Source organism: Channa argus, chromosome 18, assembly GCF_033026475.1.
Source record: "Channa argus isolate prfri chromosome 18, Channa argus male v1.0, whole genome shotgun sequence".
In the NCBI taxonomy this organism is placed as follows: domain Eukaryota; kingdom Metazoa; phylum Chordata; class Actinopteri; order Anabantiformes; family Channidae; genus Channa; species Channa argus.
Genome location: NC_090214.1, coordinates 18,155,723 through 18,173,316, shown reverse-complemented (window position 1 = coordinate 18,173,316; position 17,594 = coordinate 18,155,723). Strand labels below are relative to the sequence as shown.

Genomic DNA, 17,594 nt, shown 5'->3' with positions numbered 1-17,594 from the left:
AGATATTCCCAGAAACCCATCCTCCTTTCTGCTGACTCACTGCCTCACTCTGGTTTTGGGGAGGAATTTGCTGCAGTTGTGGCTGAGCTACTTTGACTGACCCACAACAATTAAACAGCAAATGCGCCTTTTTTCCATGCCAGCATCTTCCCTGCCAGGAAGCACTTCCACTGCTCGTTTATTCCTGGCAGAAAAGGTGCTGCAGGTATTCAAAAGTGACAACTGGACCACACATACACATGACTGCACACACATTGAATTAATTCACACTGTGAACACGTATGAACTGCCAGATCATTATATTTTGCTGAATCTTACGGTTCAAACTTTTTTCTCTGATGACACAGAAAAAGAGAAAATTGCAGGCATTATTTGTCAAAACCACGACAGGGCTCCATTCTGTGTCAGAATTAATGATGTAATGAATGAAATACCTAGAAACGGAATGATTTCCAAGGATTTTTACCCAAATTGAAGCCACAGCACGTTTTTTTTTTGTTTTTTTTTCAGATGCCCTGCTAATAGAAAATAAATGTCTATGAAAAAAAATTAACACATGAATACTTTGCTAAAAAATGAATCACATTGTGGGCTTGGTGTTTAAATCAGTGGATTAGTGAGACAGATGCCACAGCACCTATAATGAGCCAAACCATCTGTAATTAATGTTTATCAACCACCAGGAAGCTCGATTCCTATCCTGATTGATTGAAAAGCCAATTTATTTTAGAATACTGACTCTGCTAGTTGAGGGCACATCTGCAAAGCTCAGGAAATCACTTAGCTTAATGCTCTAGCATTATTGTGATGCATGCACACTTGAGTTCTTGTGGAAGCTGAGCTCCTGTCCTGTATTGTATCTCCCAAAGAGCTTGGCTTCATTCTGCAGGCAGGAAGCCACCAAGACAGATAAAACAGCAGCTATTTACCAGTGTGGACCAGGACCTGATGTAAAAAAACTATTATGTTGAAATCTGTTGTAATTTTAGAAAAAAGAGGATATGCTGATAGTCATAGAGTCTTAGAGTCACAGAGGTTATCTGAGCTACTCCCTTCAATACTGGTGTTTTTGTTTAACCAGATCTATAACTTCAAATAAACCCAATCTACAATCTGTACTTTTACAGCAAACAATAACAGCTACTGCATTTTTAAAATAACCCTGCTTTAGTGCATTTTAAGCCTTATAATCACGTGACTAATTGGAGAAAAGAATACAATTTTACTCCGTGTCTTCCATCCACCTTTCCACCGGCCATCTTCCAGTCTCTCTCATTAACAGAACTAACCCACTGCACTTCTATGCCATACAATATCAAAAGATGTTAATGTAAAACTTTAACCTTTACCAGCTCAGCTTTGGGAGACGACAACACATAAAAGATGCACAAGACATAGTGCTGTATTCAATGATTTTTTATTCAGAGATCTGCAATCACGTCAACATGGAGATATGTTTTTGAATTATCTTGCAACTGAGTTTGAGGCAGGAAAGAAATTGGTAGTTGTCTGTCCTAGACTTCCCAACATGGTCGGTACACCCGTCCAACCATGCACCTCATGGTGTCCCTCCTCAGGATTGGGATGCTCAGGTCGTGGCCCACATCTTTGTGCTCGATGACCTGGCTGTTGTCATCAGCTCTCCGCTTGTAGAGGGACAGTCCATTATACAGCACCCGTAGTTCCTTCAACAGGCTTGGATCACCAACAACAATTACCCTTGATCCCCTTGCTTTGCCCAGAGCTGCCAGATCTGCGTCGTCAAGACTGTTTTCTGTCACTTCATCGCTCAGCAGTGAGGCAAAAGTATCCTGCTCCAAGGAGCCATCTTCAGTCTTGCCCATGGGTAATGCCAGAGACAGAGTATAACACTTGAAAAAAAGAGCTGCAGCAAAGATGAGGGACACGGTCTTCATGGTGGCGATCCTTTGGGTATTGTAAGCCAGTGGCTTCGTGGACAGATTTCTTTCCAGAGCTCTAGCCGTGCTTCTTTGACTTTGCGATGGTATCAGGGCCTTTTATACCATTTTGGACACACTGGACTGGTCACGCTGAATTGTTTTTCATGATAGCTTCTCCTGTTGTGCTCAGGAAATTAGCCACAAGCCTCGACAGTTGGGTAGAACTCTTGCAGTGCTCAAGTGTGTTGTTTTGCTGCAAAGTTAATTAAAATCATCCTCAACATGGTGGCTGATATTAGACTCTTGACAATGAAACAGTGGGAAGTCTTTGAACAGGTGACACCAAGGAAACATTAATCCCAAAATACTGCCCTTTAAAATAACAAAGATGAATTACCCACCCATGAAGTCCATTGTGATGCCATGTACTCCGTGATGAAATCTGTACATTTGAGTCACTGTTGCAACAATGTTTAATAAGGGATTTAACTCTGGATTAGTGCACAAAAAGGAAAAATTATTCCTGAAGTGTTTGTTTGTGCCACACATCCTTGTTGACTTGACTAAGATGAAATAAAGGTACTGTAGGAACAGCCTCTTCCGTCGATCTGCTACTAACGGCCTGAAGTGGAAGCTGATGTGATCTCTTGCTGGACTGCATCATTACAATCCTAGTTAACAGATGGGTTCTGCAGTAGCTGCACACCTGTGCCTGCATAGGCTCTATGAGAAATTAGTAATTTATTAAGTTGACACGTGACTCAGATCGAAAATGTTGACACTTAAATTTGTGATCTGGAAAGTTTCAGAATAAGAGTTCTGTTCTCCATTTTAGATGCTCGGAGTTGTGGCAGTGAATAACAAGCTTGTGAACACTAAAAGCTTATTAGCTTTAACACCACTGGGCAGTATAGTTTAACAGAGAATGGATTAGATATTTTACTGACATGATTTGCAGTACATTACAAAACTTTGATGCCTAGACATAGGATTTGGACTCATAAATTGTTAAGGCTATTTTAATATTTGTAACGTGCAGCAGGGCAGTACAGATGGGAAGTGCTGAGGACAATTTTGTTTTGAAAGCCACATCTGTGGTTCTAAAATGTCTGGTATTTGAGAATTTTCTACACCCTATTTTTATTAAAGGCTGAAAGACCTTCTGTGGTTTTCTAATGGCAGATGGTTTAATCTTTTGTCTTCATACCGTAGGTTTTATATGAAAGGGTGGAGCTCTTCCTATTCTGTACATGTTAATGAACGTGTCAAAGGATTTGAAGGAAAATTGTATATGGATCTATGAAATACAGGAAAGAAGGAAAAATGTTGTTTTATCCCTAAAGACAATAATTTCAACACTTTTAATCTATGTGGTAAGCCTGCAAGAAACAAGATTAATAAAAAATATAATATAATCTCTCATCTCAAACATATCCAGAATAGTTTATTATTCATGGTCATGGTCACTGGTAAAGGAAACCACCACTGGCTGCTGGTAGGAGACGAAATGTGAGCTCTGCTCTCTGGTATTTCTTTTACAGTACAGTCTTAACGGTGAGTTATGATAAACTTTAGTGCTGGCAAGACAGTACATACTGATTTACTCTGGGTGGTGCAAATTGATATAAAGATGACAAAGCAGATTAGAAATCTTTGAGTCTGAGCTGATTTGTGTTTTCATGGTTGCTATGTGGCTCGTGAACAACAGCTACACGACGTGTCCATTGCAGTTTATCGCATTTCTGCATCTTTATCAAACATTTTTATTGCCAACCTTTTCCACATATCATTAGACACTCTGTTTCCACGCGTTCCACATTCCTGGAAAACTAAGAAGGATGCAGGAAATACTTTTCATGTTTGCCCTCGGGTGTGAAGGTGTCTGTCTGTCCTACACCTTGTCAAAAGCAAAAAGAAGATGATGGGGAATAAAGAGGACTTTTAAAACCAAGAAGCTGAGATATGTTGATCAGCTGATGGTCGCCAACCAAAACCACAGGCCTGTGCCCAGGACTTTAAAGGAAGCATAAGGAGGGAGTCCCGACTGTGTGCTGAAGTGGGACAGTGGCTCTCACTTAACACCCTTCTCTTTATTACAATACTGAGCAGCACGCCAGACAGCACAGACTCAACTGTTATTCCAGCTAGGAAAACACAGGACATGTGAGTGTGAATGTATTAACATGCACAAATTAAATTATGTTGTTGAAATTCCTATACACTTGGCTTTGCCTGTCCATTCCAAGGTCTGACCAATTGAAATCTCAGTTTTCGTTTGCTCCCAGACAGGTTAAGGACTTTTGTACCAAAACATGCACACAGAAGACTTCTTTTATAGGAACTGGAAGTTCTGGTTTAAATTCAGTGGATGTTCTAAAATAAGCATTTCAGTTTTTACACCAAGGGAGAGTTGGAAAGTACCTGCTAAATAAATGTCAGATAGGATCCTATGGGCTAACACAGGGTAACATCTTTCAATAATATTTTACTAGCATTTCTGCATGTTTGCTTTTACTGGAGTAGAGGTTAGAAATTAACAATATTCACTTTAAATGGACTTGGGACAAATAACTACCTTAACCACCTTGCAAGGACCTAACCCTGATATATGATGTGTACCATTTAATAAATCAAAACAATAAGCTAAAACAGCCTAAAAGTTTTCATTACTGCTTCCAGACTCAATACTGACCAGTTAGAACTAAAATGCGATTCATATGTAGTGGAAATAAATAAGCGTTTGGTCATTGGTAATATAAAAACACTAATTAGTGGCGCTAATAAATAACGAAATCATATAGCACTGCACTGTCCTCTCCAACACTCGGTGCTGCCATGTGTTTGTGCTGAAACTGAAATTCCAGGAATTCACTGAGTGACCATGTCTTGTCTATCCATATACTGAAGATGATATTGATGGCATAAAACAAAACACCAAACACAATAAGAGGAAGTCTAAGATGAAAGGCAAACACTGCTTTTAGTTAGAGGCTCATACTGATAATGGGTCTGTGTTAGTCTCCATGGGGGTCATGATGTGACTACAGGGAAAGATCAAAGTCCATGATCTCCATTTAAGGAGAAGAAAGCAGATCTTGGATCTGGAGCCTCAAGGTGACCTGAATAAGACACAAAGACTAACATTCTCACACAAAGTGACATCTCCTAAAAAGGCGCTCATTGAAGATGTGAGAAGATACACAGGCAGGGATTACAAGTGAACACAAACCTAACAGATCCATTTCTCATCAGTGTATCTGCACAGATGCTGGTAGTCATGGAGATAGTCAGTCAACATGTAATTACAAAGCAGTACAAAAATAGAAAAATTGATGCTCTGTGAGTTGGTTAAGAGAAGAAGAGAGAGAAAATCACAGAACATTTCTCAGACAGTATAATAAACTATATGGATGAGCTTTGGAGGATCTGATCTGAGTCCAGCTCAAACTTGTCTTGGTTACCACACATAAGACTTCAAGGGAATGTTGCTCTAAGTTTAAGGAATATGAGCTTTTGGGATGCTTTACTGCATGTATTTGTGCTGGGAATAAACCATGACAAGGGCTCGCTGTACTGTTTTCTGTGTGTTAGAGTTACAAAGCCCTTATTTTTGAAAGTTAGAGACATACTCGTTATTTCACCTGAGAGACTTCTTTCTATTACTTCCTGGTGAGCTATGGGTGGAAAAACCCCTTAGACACAAAATACGGTGACAGCTGCTGGCTTATTATTACCGAAAAGACCTTCTCTCAATCACGCTCCAACAAAACTGGTCTTGAAAATCAGAGTAGCTGAAATTCTATCTGTGAAATGATTTTATACACATTCTGGAAAATCATATGTGATGTGCACATTTTTTTGTGTGTGTGTAAAACCCTTTTTCCAATTTCTTATATCTTAGTCACTTTCTAATCGATCTCAGTTGCCCTCTATGTAAAAAAGTTATACCAACTCAGTGGGAAAAGAAAAACTGTGCCAAGTGCCAACTTTTAATTTATGGCTGAAGAAACTCTCAAGCGGTCTGGCAAAGTCTGTTAGTATGTCAAATCCTGAAATATTAATGGCTTTAAAATTAATTTCAGAAAACCTATCTGTCCTTTTTTTTAGCCATGTTAGCAGCCTGACTCTAGAGACAGGAGTGTTGGACTCTTGGTTCAACACAGCCCTCCATGGTGCCCCGAGGATGAATCCTAATGACACTGCATGGTGATCCCTTAAATTTCTATCTGCTGCTACCAGCAGGTTCATATCCTATTTGAGACTTTTGACAATTGTGATGGCCACTGTGCTTTTCCACTTGTGCTACCATAGCACAAGTGGAAAATGTTTACCATGTTTACTACTTAAAATGTCTCACAACCTATTTCATAGATTGCCATCAGATTTGATTAAGACACAGGTCTTTAACCTCTTGAATCTAATGGTCATAAATTTGTTTGATTATTCCTTAGGCACTCTTTTTGTCTTTGCTTTATGACCAACGAATATTGTACCTGCAAAGATACTGTTATTGCACAGTTTTTCCTTATTATTCCTAAAAATCAGCAGGTTAGAAAAGCCAACATGGCAATATTAAAGGATGGATTTCAAAAGGATTTTGAACTTCTTTTGGGTCTAGCTTGACTTTTTTATTTTATTTTGTTTTGCCTTATTTTGTCCTCATCCCCTGAGCTCAGGGTCACCACAGCAGATCATTGTCCACATGATTTTGTACAGTTTTTTACACCGGATGCCCTTCCTGACGCAACCCTCCCCAATTCCTACCGGGCTTGGACCGGTACTGCACAGCTAGGGAGGGAATGGGCTGTTGGGGGTTCAGTGTCTTGCCCAGGGACACTTCGACATATAGCCGTGACCAGGGATCAAACCACTGACCCTGCGGTCTGTGGACGACTGCCTTTACCAACTCAGCCGCCCCCATTGGGCTTAGCTTGACTAATACATGCACGTAAATGCCATTAATGTTCCCCATATTTTTCTCTACTTCTAGCTGAAAAATGATTCCAAATGACATTATGTTGAGGACACTTGCAGTTTGGATCATGTTATCTTGTTACTCTTAGTTTGAAGGTATTAGTCGTGGTCAACCTGCTTTTCCAGAGCTCCTCCACATGACATCATCTAAATTCCTAAAGATAAAAAGGAGCCTCAAGTGAAGAGCCAGTTTTGGTATGATAATTTGTTTGACAATATACTTTGACCCATGTTTTTTTTGTATGTATGTGGGAATCGGATGCTTTTGTATGTTGCTTTTTATCTACTGTGTGCTTGGAGAAATTGAAAAAAATAATTGTTTTGTTTGGTCCACAGCAGTACATACAGTGCTTTTGTTGACTGCCTCAGCCCTCCACGAGCAATATTACTGCAGCACATACTAGAATACATGTGGGATTTCCAGCCAGCACAATTAAACATCACTACAAAATAATGGGTGGACATCTATTTGTGTGAGGCACGGTTCGACAGCCTAGTGTTTATAAAACATTGATTAGGTTTCTGACTGCTACATGCTGAGGTGGTAGACGATTCCAGACACCCTGGCTGTCTGACAGCAAAACTCCTCTGCTGTTTCTCAGCAAAAGACTCAGTGGTTTGTTTCTGTGTCTCATATCCATGGTAACAAGCCATGGGTGTTAAATTTAGTAGGTTTTGCACTGATATGAATAAATGTGATTCTCAATCAACAATTGATTCACCAAGGTTACTGTGCAAGTAAATAAATTCTCAAAGTGAATTTTTTCCCCCAAATGTATGTGTCTTACTTTGGTTTAGCAGAAAATTACTTTCACCTTCACTGTTTAATAAGAGAATTGCAGGACATAGTGAGAATGTGAGGGGAGGTTAGACAGATGCTTTAGATTGCAGGTGAAGGGAAAACAAAACAGTAAAACCCAGCGCTGTTCACTGAATCTGCCAAATGATAAAATAAAGATTTATAGATGAAAGCTCTGTTTTCTTGTAGCTGTGCATTGTTATAGTTAATTAGTGGTACAATAGCTATGCTTTAAAAAAATGTAGGTGATATTTCACATATGGCCAGTTTCAAATTTAGAAAAATATAAATATTGACAATATTGCCAATAATTTTTAGTAATAATAAGGAAAAACTGCAATAACAAAATATTAGTGACAAAGTATAAAATTATAAGAATAACATTATGTACATTTAGTTATTTGGCAGACTCTTTTGTGGCAATGGACATGTACATGTAAAAGCCACAAATAAGGTTGAACACTACTCTGTTACATTACATATTCGTTTGAGACGTGTGTGCTTTAAATTCCATAATGCTTTAGGCTACAAAACAATAGGCTAGATTTTTGTTTATAGTTTTGCAACAATAGGCTATCTATCTGTAAGATTTGTCAAGGCATTTGTGTTTTAGAGAAGCCATAAGTTAGTTGGGTTTAGTGCTTTAAGGAGTGTGGGGGTAACGTTGCAAAGAGTAAGAGCAACACCTTAATGAAAAAGCAGTATATTATGTTGCTGTTAGGTTTGTTAAAGGTTTTTTTTTAATAGTGACTTTGAAAGGAAACTTTTAACCAGGCAATCAAAATGTAAACAGATCTTCCTTCCATATTCTCTTTCTTTTTAACAGTGTTTTAAGCTAAGTTGTTGATCAGCTTTATATAAGGTGGCGTTGGCATAGTGACACTTCCGTCAACTGAGTCTTGTTGCTAAGTGACATCCTATCCTGCCCGCTTGTAGGACAGTGGATATGAAGTTAACTAGAGTTGCAGTCGGTCTCCTCAAGTCATTCCGTGAGTTTTAGATAGAGGTTTTGTATGTTGTTGTCACAATGGCCGCAGAGCCAGACACTCAGGAAAATAAAGTTGGAAAATGTCTGTTTCACAACTGGGTAGAAGAGGTGAGTGAACACTCAATTATAATAGCAGTCAAACCTCTCTCAAGGTTACGTGGTAAAGAGAGAATAACTGCAAATATAAAACTCTTAGTAAAAGCTGTAGCCAGTATATGCGAACTTCGTTTTAGCTAACGCTAAGCTACTAGCATCAGGCTAAAATGATTGCTAGCTTTAGTGTCAATGTTGTGCTCTGTTCTGCAGCTATAATTTAAAGTTGTAGATTATAAACCATGTCCACAATAGAGGACATAAATGAATAGGCTGGGTCTCAGGAGGATATAGACTTTTTCACACTTTTGCTTCACAAGAACTGGCAAACAAACAAACATAAAAAATTGACCACTGAAGCATCTTGAGCTTGACCACCTGAGCTGCCTCTCAGGCTCTCACTGGCCTGGCTCATTGTTACTGTAAGAACCACATTTGTTCCACCTGTTTTTGTCCTATTGTTTTTTGTTACATCTATCACAAGTTACAATTTTCCTGTGACTTGTCATGTAGATGTGTGCTTCTACAAAAGGACATCCAGACAAGGACAAAGGCATCCAGAAAGTATTCCAAACACTTAACCTTTCCATATTTTTGCTATGTTAGAGCCTTTTTTTGAAATGAATTAAATTCATTATTTTCCTTACAGTTCTACAAACAATACCCCATAATTACAATGTGAAAGAAGTTTGTTTGAAATCTTCGCAAATTACTTACTTACTACCGAAAAAAATCACATGTACATAAGTATTCACAGCTTTTTCTTAATACTTTGGTGAAGCTCCATCAGGTTTGATGGGGAGTGTTGATGATTTTCAGATCTCTAGAGATGTTAAATTGGGTTTAAGTCTGGGCTCTAGCTGCGCCACTCAAGAACATTCAGAGTTGTCCTGTGGCGAGTTGTTATCTTGGCTGTGTGCTTAGGGTCGTTGTCCTGTTGAAAGATGAACCGTCGACCCAGTCTGAGGTCCAGAGCGCTCTGGAACAGGTTTTTATCAAGTATGTCTCTGTACATTGCTCCATTTATCTTTCCATCGATCCTGACTAGTCTCCCAGTTCCTGCCGCTGAAAACATCCCCACAGCGTGATGCTGCCACCACCATGCTTTAGTGTAGGGATGGTATTGGCCAGGTGGTGAGTGGTGCCTGGTTTCCTCTAGACATAAGGCCGGCCAGCTGTAGGAAGAGTCTTGGTGGTTCCAAACTTCCTCCATTTACAGATGATGGAGGTCACTGTGCTCATTGGGACCTTCAATGCTGCAAGACATTTTCTGTACCCTTGCCCAGATCTGTGCCTTGATATAATCCTGTCTCTGAGGTCTACAGATAATTCTTTGGACTTCATGGCCTGGCTTGTGCTCTGACATGCTCTGTTATATCCAACAGGTGTATGCTTTTCCAAATCATGTTCAATCAAATGACTTTTCCACAGAGAGACTTCAATCAAGTTGTAGAAACATCTCAAGGATGATCAGTGGAAACAGGATGCACCATTGCTGAGAATACTTATGTAGATGTAAATGTTTTTTTTATTATAAACTTCCAAAGCTTTCAAACAAACTTCTTTCACGTTGTCATATTGTTTGTAGAATTTTGAGGAAATAATTAATCTAATTTATTTTGGAATAAGGCTGTACCATAATAAAATGTGGAAAAAGTTAAGCACTGGGAATATATCTTTATGCACTGTAAGTGTGCAAATATGCTGGAGAAGGACACTCAGACTTTCCTATTTAGACAATTCAGCCATGATTAATGCTTTTTTAGCTACACCTGTGTTTGGCAAGTCAAATACTGTGTTTAATACCAACATCCAAGGTTTTTTTTGTTTCTTTTGACAGATCCATTAGTATGGTGTGTGTGTGCGTGTTCGTGTGTGTGTTTGTGTGTGTCCTCACACTACACTAAAACACTTGTTTGTCTGAAAAGAGTTACTATCTGGTTGTCAGCTTACTATTAATGCTGACACATGTTCATATAAGGTATATAATCTTTTGTGTCTTTAGGTGCTTATAGACGGTAACAAAAAACCCATCTATTTTAGTTCTGCAGACAATCCCACATTTTTGTAACATGTTGTATCACCCCTATAGCTGAATGGTTAAGGCACATACAACATAAGTGTACTGTCCTCAGCCTGGCTGCACATCATACCCCAGCTTACATGTATACATACATTTTGCACTTCACTGCATTTATCTATAATAAAGCCAAAAGAAGAAGAAAAAAGGTGTTTGCAATATTTTCTTATAAACTCTATGTCTGTTTGTTCAGCGGGCTGTGGGAGCTCTTGACAAGGAAGAGATGCAAATACAGACCCAGAGACATGGACACAGAGGTATTCTGAGCATGGACCAGCAGTGTAAAATGGAAACTGTCACCACAGTAAAAGCAGATTATATACCTCCTAAGATTCCAGGGGTGAGGCTGTGTGGTATGTGTCTTTGAAAGTCCCAGTAAGAAACTACAGTATTTAATGTCTCTGTAACCTGTGTACATACAGACTTGACAAATATAAAACTGATTGCTGATGTGACATATTTTATTTGCCTTTTACCATTTATTGAATGGTAGTGCATGTTCAGTTCTCATCTTTTCATTTTTTTTTTTCCATTATTCAGGCATTAGAGGCGAACTTTTGGAAAAACATATTGCTCAGATGATAAGGTAAATCAACTAAGAATAAAGTCTTTTTGATGGCAAATAAATTACAGTTGGAAATGGTTTGTTTATGGAAACAGAGAACAGTGCCTGGCTCTGACTTAGGGAGAACATGTTGAAGCTAAGTGATGTAATATTTACACGTCTGGGTCTGTTTTGCTGTTAAAATCTCAGCTTTAATGCCTTTTAAATCAGATTTTATGATGTTATTTTACATGGAGCCCAGTCATCCTTATGCACTATATAAAGTCTGTCACCACAGATGTGGTTATTAACATTCCACTCAAGTTAACAGTCCATAAAGAGTACAAAGCATCATGTCTTCGATGAGAACTATTTGTCTAGTTGTAGACAGACAGTGTCTCATCACTCAGTCTTGAGCCACGCACTAGATTTCCTGGACTTTATAAGTTCGGTATACATCAACTCTGCTTGATTCATTCTAAGTTTCTGTCCAGCAAAGAGCTCAGAGGGTTTTTTAAGGCTGATCAGTTGTTGTGTTTAATCACTTAACTTTGCAAGTATTTGCTAAGTTATGTGATTTCTGAAATTGCTAGTGTTTAAAGTCCTATTTGACCTGTCACTGGTTTACCCATACATCTCTTTGTACTTAAGATTTGGGGATATTTGGGGAATGAACAGACTGCACACTAAGGGGCATCTGTCTTTCTCTTCTGGTAGTGTCCATGTATCTGTTAGGGCTAGAAAACGTACACCTTTACTTACACCTTTACACAATTTAATCGTTGTTTTCTTTGTTTCCTGGTGTGAATGGTTTTTCATATTTAGCTGTTTGTCGTTATGATCAGAACAAAAAGTGTTAAATGTGGCATTTATCCCTCTAACTCAGTAGGAAGTAAATGATGCAAAACGGGAGGAATCAAGGAAGCACACGCTTAGTAATGACCTGATATTCTTACATGATCATCACCTGAAGAGACATCTGTTTCTGATGATGGTTACCCGCTGTTAATATTTCTGATGAATGATGAAAGTTGTTTTCACGTTTTCTTTAAGACAGCAATTCACAAAGATACACTAATTGTAATAAGGTGGTTAGTAGTTTCCTTCCCTTTGTATTCTAACACTTACAAATACTGATATATTTTCTGTTTTTACAGTGAAAAGATTCATGCTGAACTGAATCCACCAACTCCCAAGACTGATTTCTGCACTACAACCCAGAAGGATTTCTCTGTGGAAGGATTTGTGCCTCATACCCCTGAAACAACACAAGTATGTATATGTACAGTACTATATTTTGTATTCTTTTATTGACAGTAAGGCAAATAATCTTTATATTTTAACCTTGTAGTGGTTATAAAATATTGTGAATAACACTGCTTCAGATAAAGAAGCAGAAGAAAAATCAGACCCACAGTGTCATTTACCTTGTTTATGGTGTCTCATCAAGGTCCATGACTATAAAAGTGACGAGGCAGTCACATTTTGGAGCGAAAACTACCAGCGAATACAGGTATATCAGATTGTTCACCCTTTTAACAATGTCATGTTATGTTTTGCTCGTTTGTGTTAATATTAAAACTACTACTAAAAATTGTAGGGATAATTTTGAGAGATAGAGTATACAAATAATTTTTAATCAGGCATTTTCAGTTTGATGTCGTACACTTATTTGTGGCCTCAGAGCAAGTGTGCTGTTGTTTTTTTCCTTGAAAAATACCAGTTACTAATGGCATCGTATGACATATCTGAAGTGAAAGCAACGACAGCAGCAGCAGCTCAGAAGAGTTGCACTTATCCACCAAGGTCAAGAAGAAGATGATTATAGACTCTGAATTCAGAGCTCTTTGCCCCATTTTCCCTCAGTGCTCTGAGCTGTATGTTTGTCTTTAATAGTTTGTGTCAGAATATTAGGTATTTGCCTCACTTACTGAACACGAGACTTGTACATTCAAACTCAGAAAGTGATGGAATGTATTTTAATATTACTCTTGTGCTGTTTTGTGTCACAGGGTGTGACTGCCATACCAACCCTGAAAGCCATTTTCAGGAAGTCAACCCAGTTCAGCAAACCCATAAGTGAGCGGCTGGATGAAACCGAGCTCCCTCTTGATAACTGAGACAGTATGTCAGAGTATAACATAGCTTTATTACTGGATAGAATTAAGTGGCGATTCACTTGTTATTTTCAACAACAGTCACACCTGCTGATTCTCTATTGTTAAATTTGAAAAAAATTCCATGAGTTTCTGTAGAGCACTGAAGTCGTTGGCTAAGCAGCATTTCAGCTTGAGATGTTCCCACTGAATATGCGTATAAGAATGTTCATTAATAAATAAAGACTGTTTATTACCATATTACAGCCTGGAAAAACACATAAATCAATAGCAGACATGCAGCTGAAGTAATGTTGACAAAACCCAGATAAGAGTACACTGACATTTGGACTTTAAATCTGCTAAACCAACTACTTCTGAACTTAATAAAACATATTAACAGGTTTCTGTTGTATGGATATGCAAAGTCCCTCCATCTTTGATTTCCTACAAATTATCATTTATTGTCCACACTGTGTGTAATTCTGTACAGTGCTGACGCAATGCTTTAACACCAACACACGATACAGACCTAATATATTTGCTTCAATTATAGGAGATATGATCAGATTCCAGTGAGTAGCAGAAATAATATGGGTGACAAATTTGACATATGAACGGATATGCAGTTTGAATAATTTTTTTTTTTATTTCAGCTTTTCAGTTCTGGTTTTTAAATTTTGCAACTACTGTGTCGGGTTGGCCATTACCAGTTTGTCTCTCTGTATCTGGACGTCGCACAGGATCTTAGCACTGTCATTCTCCACCACCTTTGGAGGTGTGTCCTAGTTTGACTTCTTCCTGATGTATTCATGGATCTTGGTTGTTTCATCCTGGGTTTCGGCTCTGACACTCACTAATCCTCAGCCTCCTTCCTTGCGCTTAGTGTACAGTCTCAGGATGCTGGATTTGGGGTGAAACCCTCCATGCATAGTAAGGAGCTTCCTTGGCTTGTTGTCAGTCGCTGCTATCTCCTCTTTTGGCAGCTTATTATGCCAGCGGTGTACCTGATGATCGGGAGGGCGTAGGAGTTAATTGCCCCCACTTTTTTCATCCCTTTTAGCTGACTTTTCAGGACTTGCCTTACTCTTTGCCTCTTCATGGTTACCATTTGCCTGTTGGATCCCAAGGTACTTGTAGATATCCTCAACATCTGCTATCTTCTCTTTTGGTAGTAAAATCCATTCAGTTCGGACTGCTTTCCTCTCCTTTCCACCATCAGACCACACTCCGAATTACATTCTCATGTCCTGGGTGTATGGATCAGTGAGTCGATGTGTCGTTCACTCCTGGCATACAGATTGATGTCATCCATGTAGGAGGGTGGCTGATGATCGCTCCATTCCGTAGACGATATCCATAACCCCTCTTTGTGGTGATCTGGCTGAGGGGGTTCAGGCCTATGCAGAACAGCAGCTGGGACAGAGCATCTCCTTGGTATATGCTGCATTTGATGTTGACTTGTGCAATTGGCTTGAAGTTGGCCTCCAAGGTTGTTTTCCATTTCCCCATTGGGTTCTCAATTAAGGCTCTTAGAGTCCTGTTGAACTTGTACAGTTCCAAACATTCCAGCATCCATTTGTCAGGCACTGAGTCATAGTCGTTCTTGTAGCCAATCCAAGCAATGCACAGGTTGGCATGTCTGGTCTTGCAGTCTTGAGTGACCAGTAGCTTTATCTACCAGTAGCTGGTGCTTTCTTCCTTTGTTATTCCTACTGATTCTTTTATGGGCTCAGCCTCTATGGTGCCTGACAGGAGCTCCATGTGGTGCAGCGCCATGTTATTCAGCGGTAGTTGGATGGGACTGCTCCCTTTTGGATGTCTTTTAGGATCCGGACTTCAATTATCCATTTAGGGTGGCTTAGTTTGTTCATTTGTGCTGCCAAGTGCTCATGAAATTAAGGGTTAGTTTCTTTAACCAGTAGGCTTGGATCATGTCAGGGCCTGGTGCTGACTAGTTGTTTCGGTGTTACGAAGTACCCATAGGTCCCACATGTAACTACTCTCGGTATGGTTACTTCTACGGTAACTCCACACACACACACACACACACACACACACACACACACACACACACACAGCATCTCAACTTATGTAGACATAGACTTGTAACACATCTAGAATCATATATAAAAAGTGCTGTGAGATACGTTTGGCTAAACAGAATTGTGCAACATGGCAAGAAAATCTGTTAAATGGTGGAATTCAATTAAAGAAAACTAGCAGCGTATAGACCTCTGTTTAGCTGGACTGTTTTTTTTCTTTCACTGTTTCCTTATGCTATATGTGCTTTACCAGGATGCTTGATTTGTTTACTGGCTGAATTTATCTTTTGTATCATTTCTCTGCAGCTCATGCCACTTCTAATTATTGTAATCAAATGGTGCTCAGCAACAAAAACCTACACTTTACTCCCACACTGGGTAAATATCTTGCTATTGTCCTTGAACAAAACAACAAGGAAACTCATCAGGACTCAGAAAATAGCACATAGTATTTCTGCCCCTTTACAAAACAGGCCCACAGCTAGCAAGATACATTGTTGGGAATTACTCAACAAATGCTATATATTTACATATGTTTTCTGTCAATCAGAGGAGAATTCCAAGCACTGCTGATCCTTGCTGAGCTTTCAGCAGGGATTAGTAGGCGGTAGCTATGGTGACAAGTAATTTTAGCTTATATTTATGCAGCTTTTCTCTCCTAACATTTCATTATCTCCTGGGATGATACAGGAAAACCAATTTGCCTGTGACACAAGGCCTCAGAGTGATTTGTAGTTAACATTTGAAATGAAATGAGATACAGCAAATTCCATTTTTGTTTCTTCTCTTAATTTCAGTTGTGTCTCTCAGTTGTTTATGCTTGTGTATCATTTCAGCCTTTTGGGCAAAAGTAACCCTGAAATAAAATGTAAAGGGGAAGCTAAATGCATGTATGTATTTCCATGTGCATTTTGTATATTTCCCTAATCTAAATTTAAACCATTTTGTAGATATCAGGCTCACATACAATGGTTCAACAGCATTTACTATAAATGACAATATAATCCAGTGTGAGGAAATAACTATAGTTCATTTGTGTCTCATATTACTGTTACATTCTAGTGAAAAAGCCAAGCACTCCATTTTCCTAAAAATAATTACCTGGTGACATTTTTAAAAATCCTGAAGGTTTTGACTACATTTGCAGCTTCTGCAATCTGGTTCCTGTTAACAGCAAAATCATCAGAAATCTGCTCAAGCATTTTGTCGATAACACAAATAAAAGTTGTGACCCTGTGTCGTAAAATAAAGAAACACAGTACCCAGAAATGAGCATTGTCCTTGCTCTTGTACAATTTGAACTAAATCCAAAGGTTAGGAAACCTTTTTGAGAACAAGATCTCATTTGCTTGGAACAACAATTACATATACATGATATGATTGTAACAACATGTACACACCAACATTAATTAAAACTTATAACTAGAAAAACCTTTTCAAAGACAAAATGCACTATGAATGCTTTGGCGCAGGACTGTTCTTGCTGAAATTGCTGAAACCCAAATGTCGCTTCCTTATTACTTGTTAGGCAAAATTCAAAGCCAGTTAGCCCTAAAAACATCGAAAGCAATTATGTGATGTCATTGTGATGTAATTGATTACGTTGTTGATTTTTAAAAGTATAAAAATCTTAAAAAGTATAATAGATATCAAAAAGCTGTATTTAAGCAATAATATCCTTATAAGCTGAATGTTGTGAAGAAATATTAGAAAGATAGAAATATTAGAAATTTAAGCTAGTAAATGTTAGTCTGTCAGAGGAGTGGGTGTTTAAATGTATGTTGCAGTTAATTCCAGTAGCACAGTGCATAATATTAAGCTGTACAACATGATCACAAAAATGTTCAAATCAGCAAAATCAGTTTACTTCAGTCTAAGAAGTCGGTTTGAAGCCTGACAAAAATATTCGAAGATGATAGTAGAGTCTTTAGGGATTGTGAAATACCATTACAACAGCAGTAAGTGACCTTGGTTTTACCAGGATTTATTTTTCAGAAAGAAATGAAGCTCTTTGATTTAATTGTTTTAGTGGGACAAGCTGCATCTCAATCCTAATGTCACAATATATATCCAG

General features: G+C 38.6%; 2 protein-coding genes across 2 annotated transcripts; one reads left to right on the top strand and one right to left on the bottom strand.

The window, feature by feature from the left end:
- Positions 1 to 1,514: 1,514 nt before the first annotated feature.
- pmchl (pro-melanin-concentrating hormone, like) lies at positions 1,515 to 1,916 on the bottom strand. The gene has a single exon (XM_067484854.1). It carries the CDS (start codon positions 1,914 to 1,916, stop codon positions 1,515 to 1,517), a length of 402 nt encoding a protein of 133 aa, XP_067340955.1.
- A 6,699-nt stretch (positions 1,917 to 8,615) lies between these two features.
- spag8 (sperm associated antigen 8) lies at positions 8,616 to 16,232 on the top strand. Its single transcript, XM_067483424.1, has 6 exons — positions 8,616 to 8,770; positions 11,029 to 11,188; positions 11,376 to 11,421; positions 12,537 to 12,651; positions 12,830 to 12,892; positions 13,392 to 16,232. Exons 1-6 carry the CDS (start codon positions 8,702 to 8,704, stop codon positions 13,497 to 13,499), a joined length of 561 nt encoding a protein of 186 aa, XP_067339525.1. The 5' UTR covers positions 8,616 to 8,701; the 3' UTR covers positions 13,500 to 16,232.
- The last annotated feature ends 1,362 nt before the right edge of the window (positions 16,233 to 17,594 follow it).

Coding starts and splice junctions, on each gene's coding strand:
- pmchl (XM_067484854.1), bottom strand. CDS start 1,916: ATGAAGACCGTGTCCCTCATCTTTGCTGCAGCTCTTTTTTTCAAGTGT.
- spag8 (XM_067483424.1), top strand. CDS start 8,702: ATGGCCGCAGAGCCAGACACTCAGGAAAATAAAGTTGGAAAATGTCTG. Junction 8,771..11,028: donor TTCACAACTGGGTAGAAGAG/GTGAGTGAACAC, acceptor CTGTTTGTTCAG/CGGGCTGTGGGAGCTCTTGA. Junction 12,652..12,829: donor ATACCCCTGAAACAACACAA/GTATGTATATGT, acceptor TGTCTCATCAAG/GTCCATGACTATAAAAGTGA.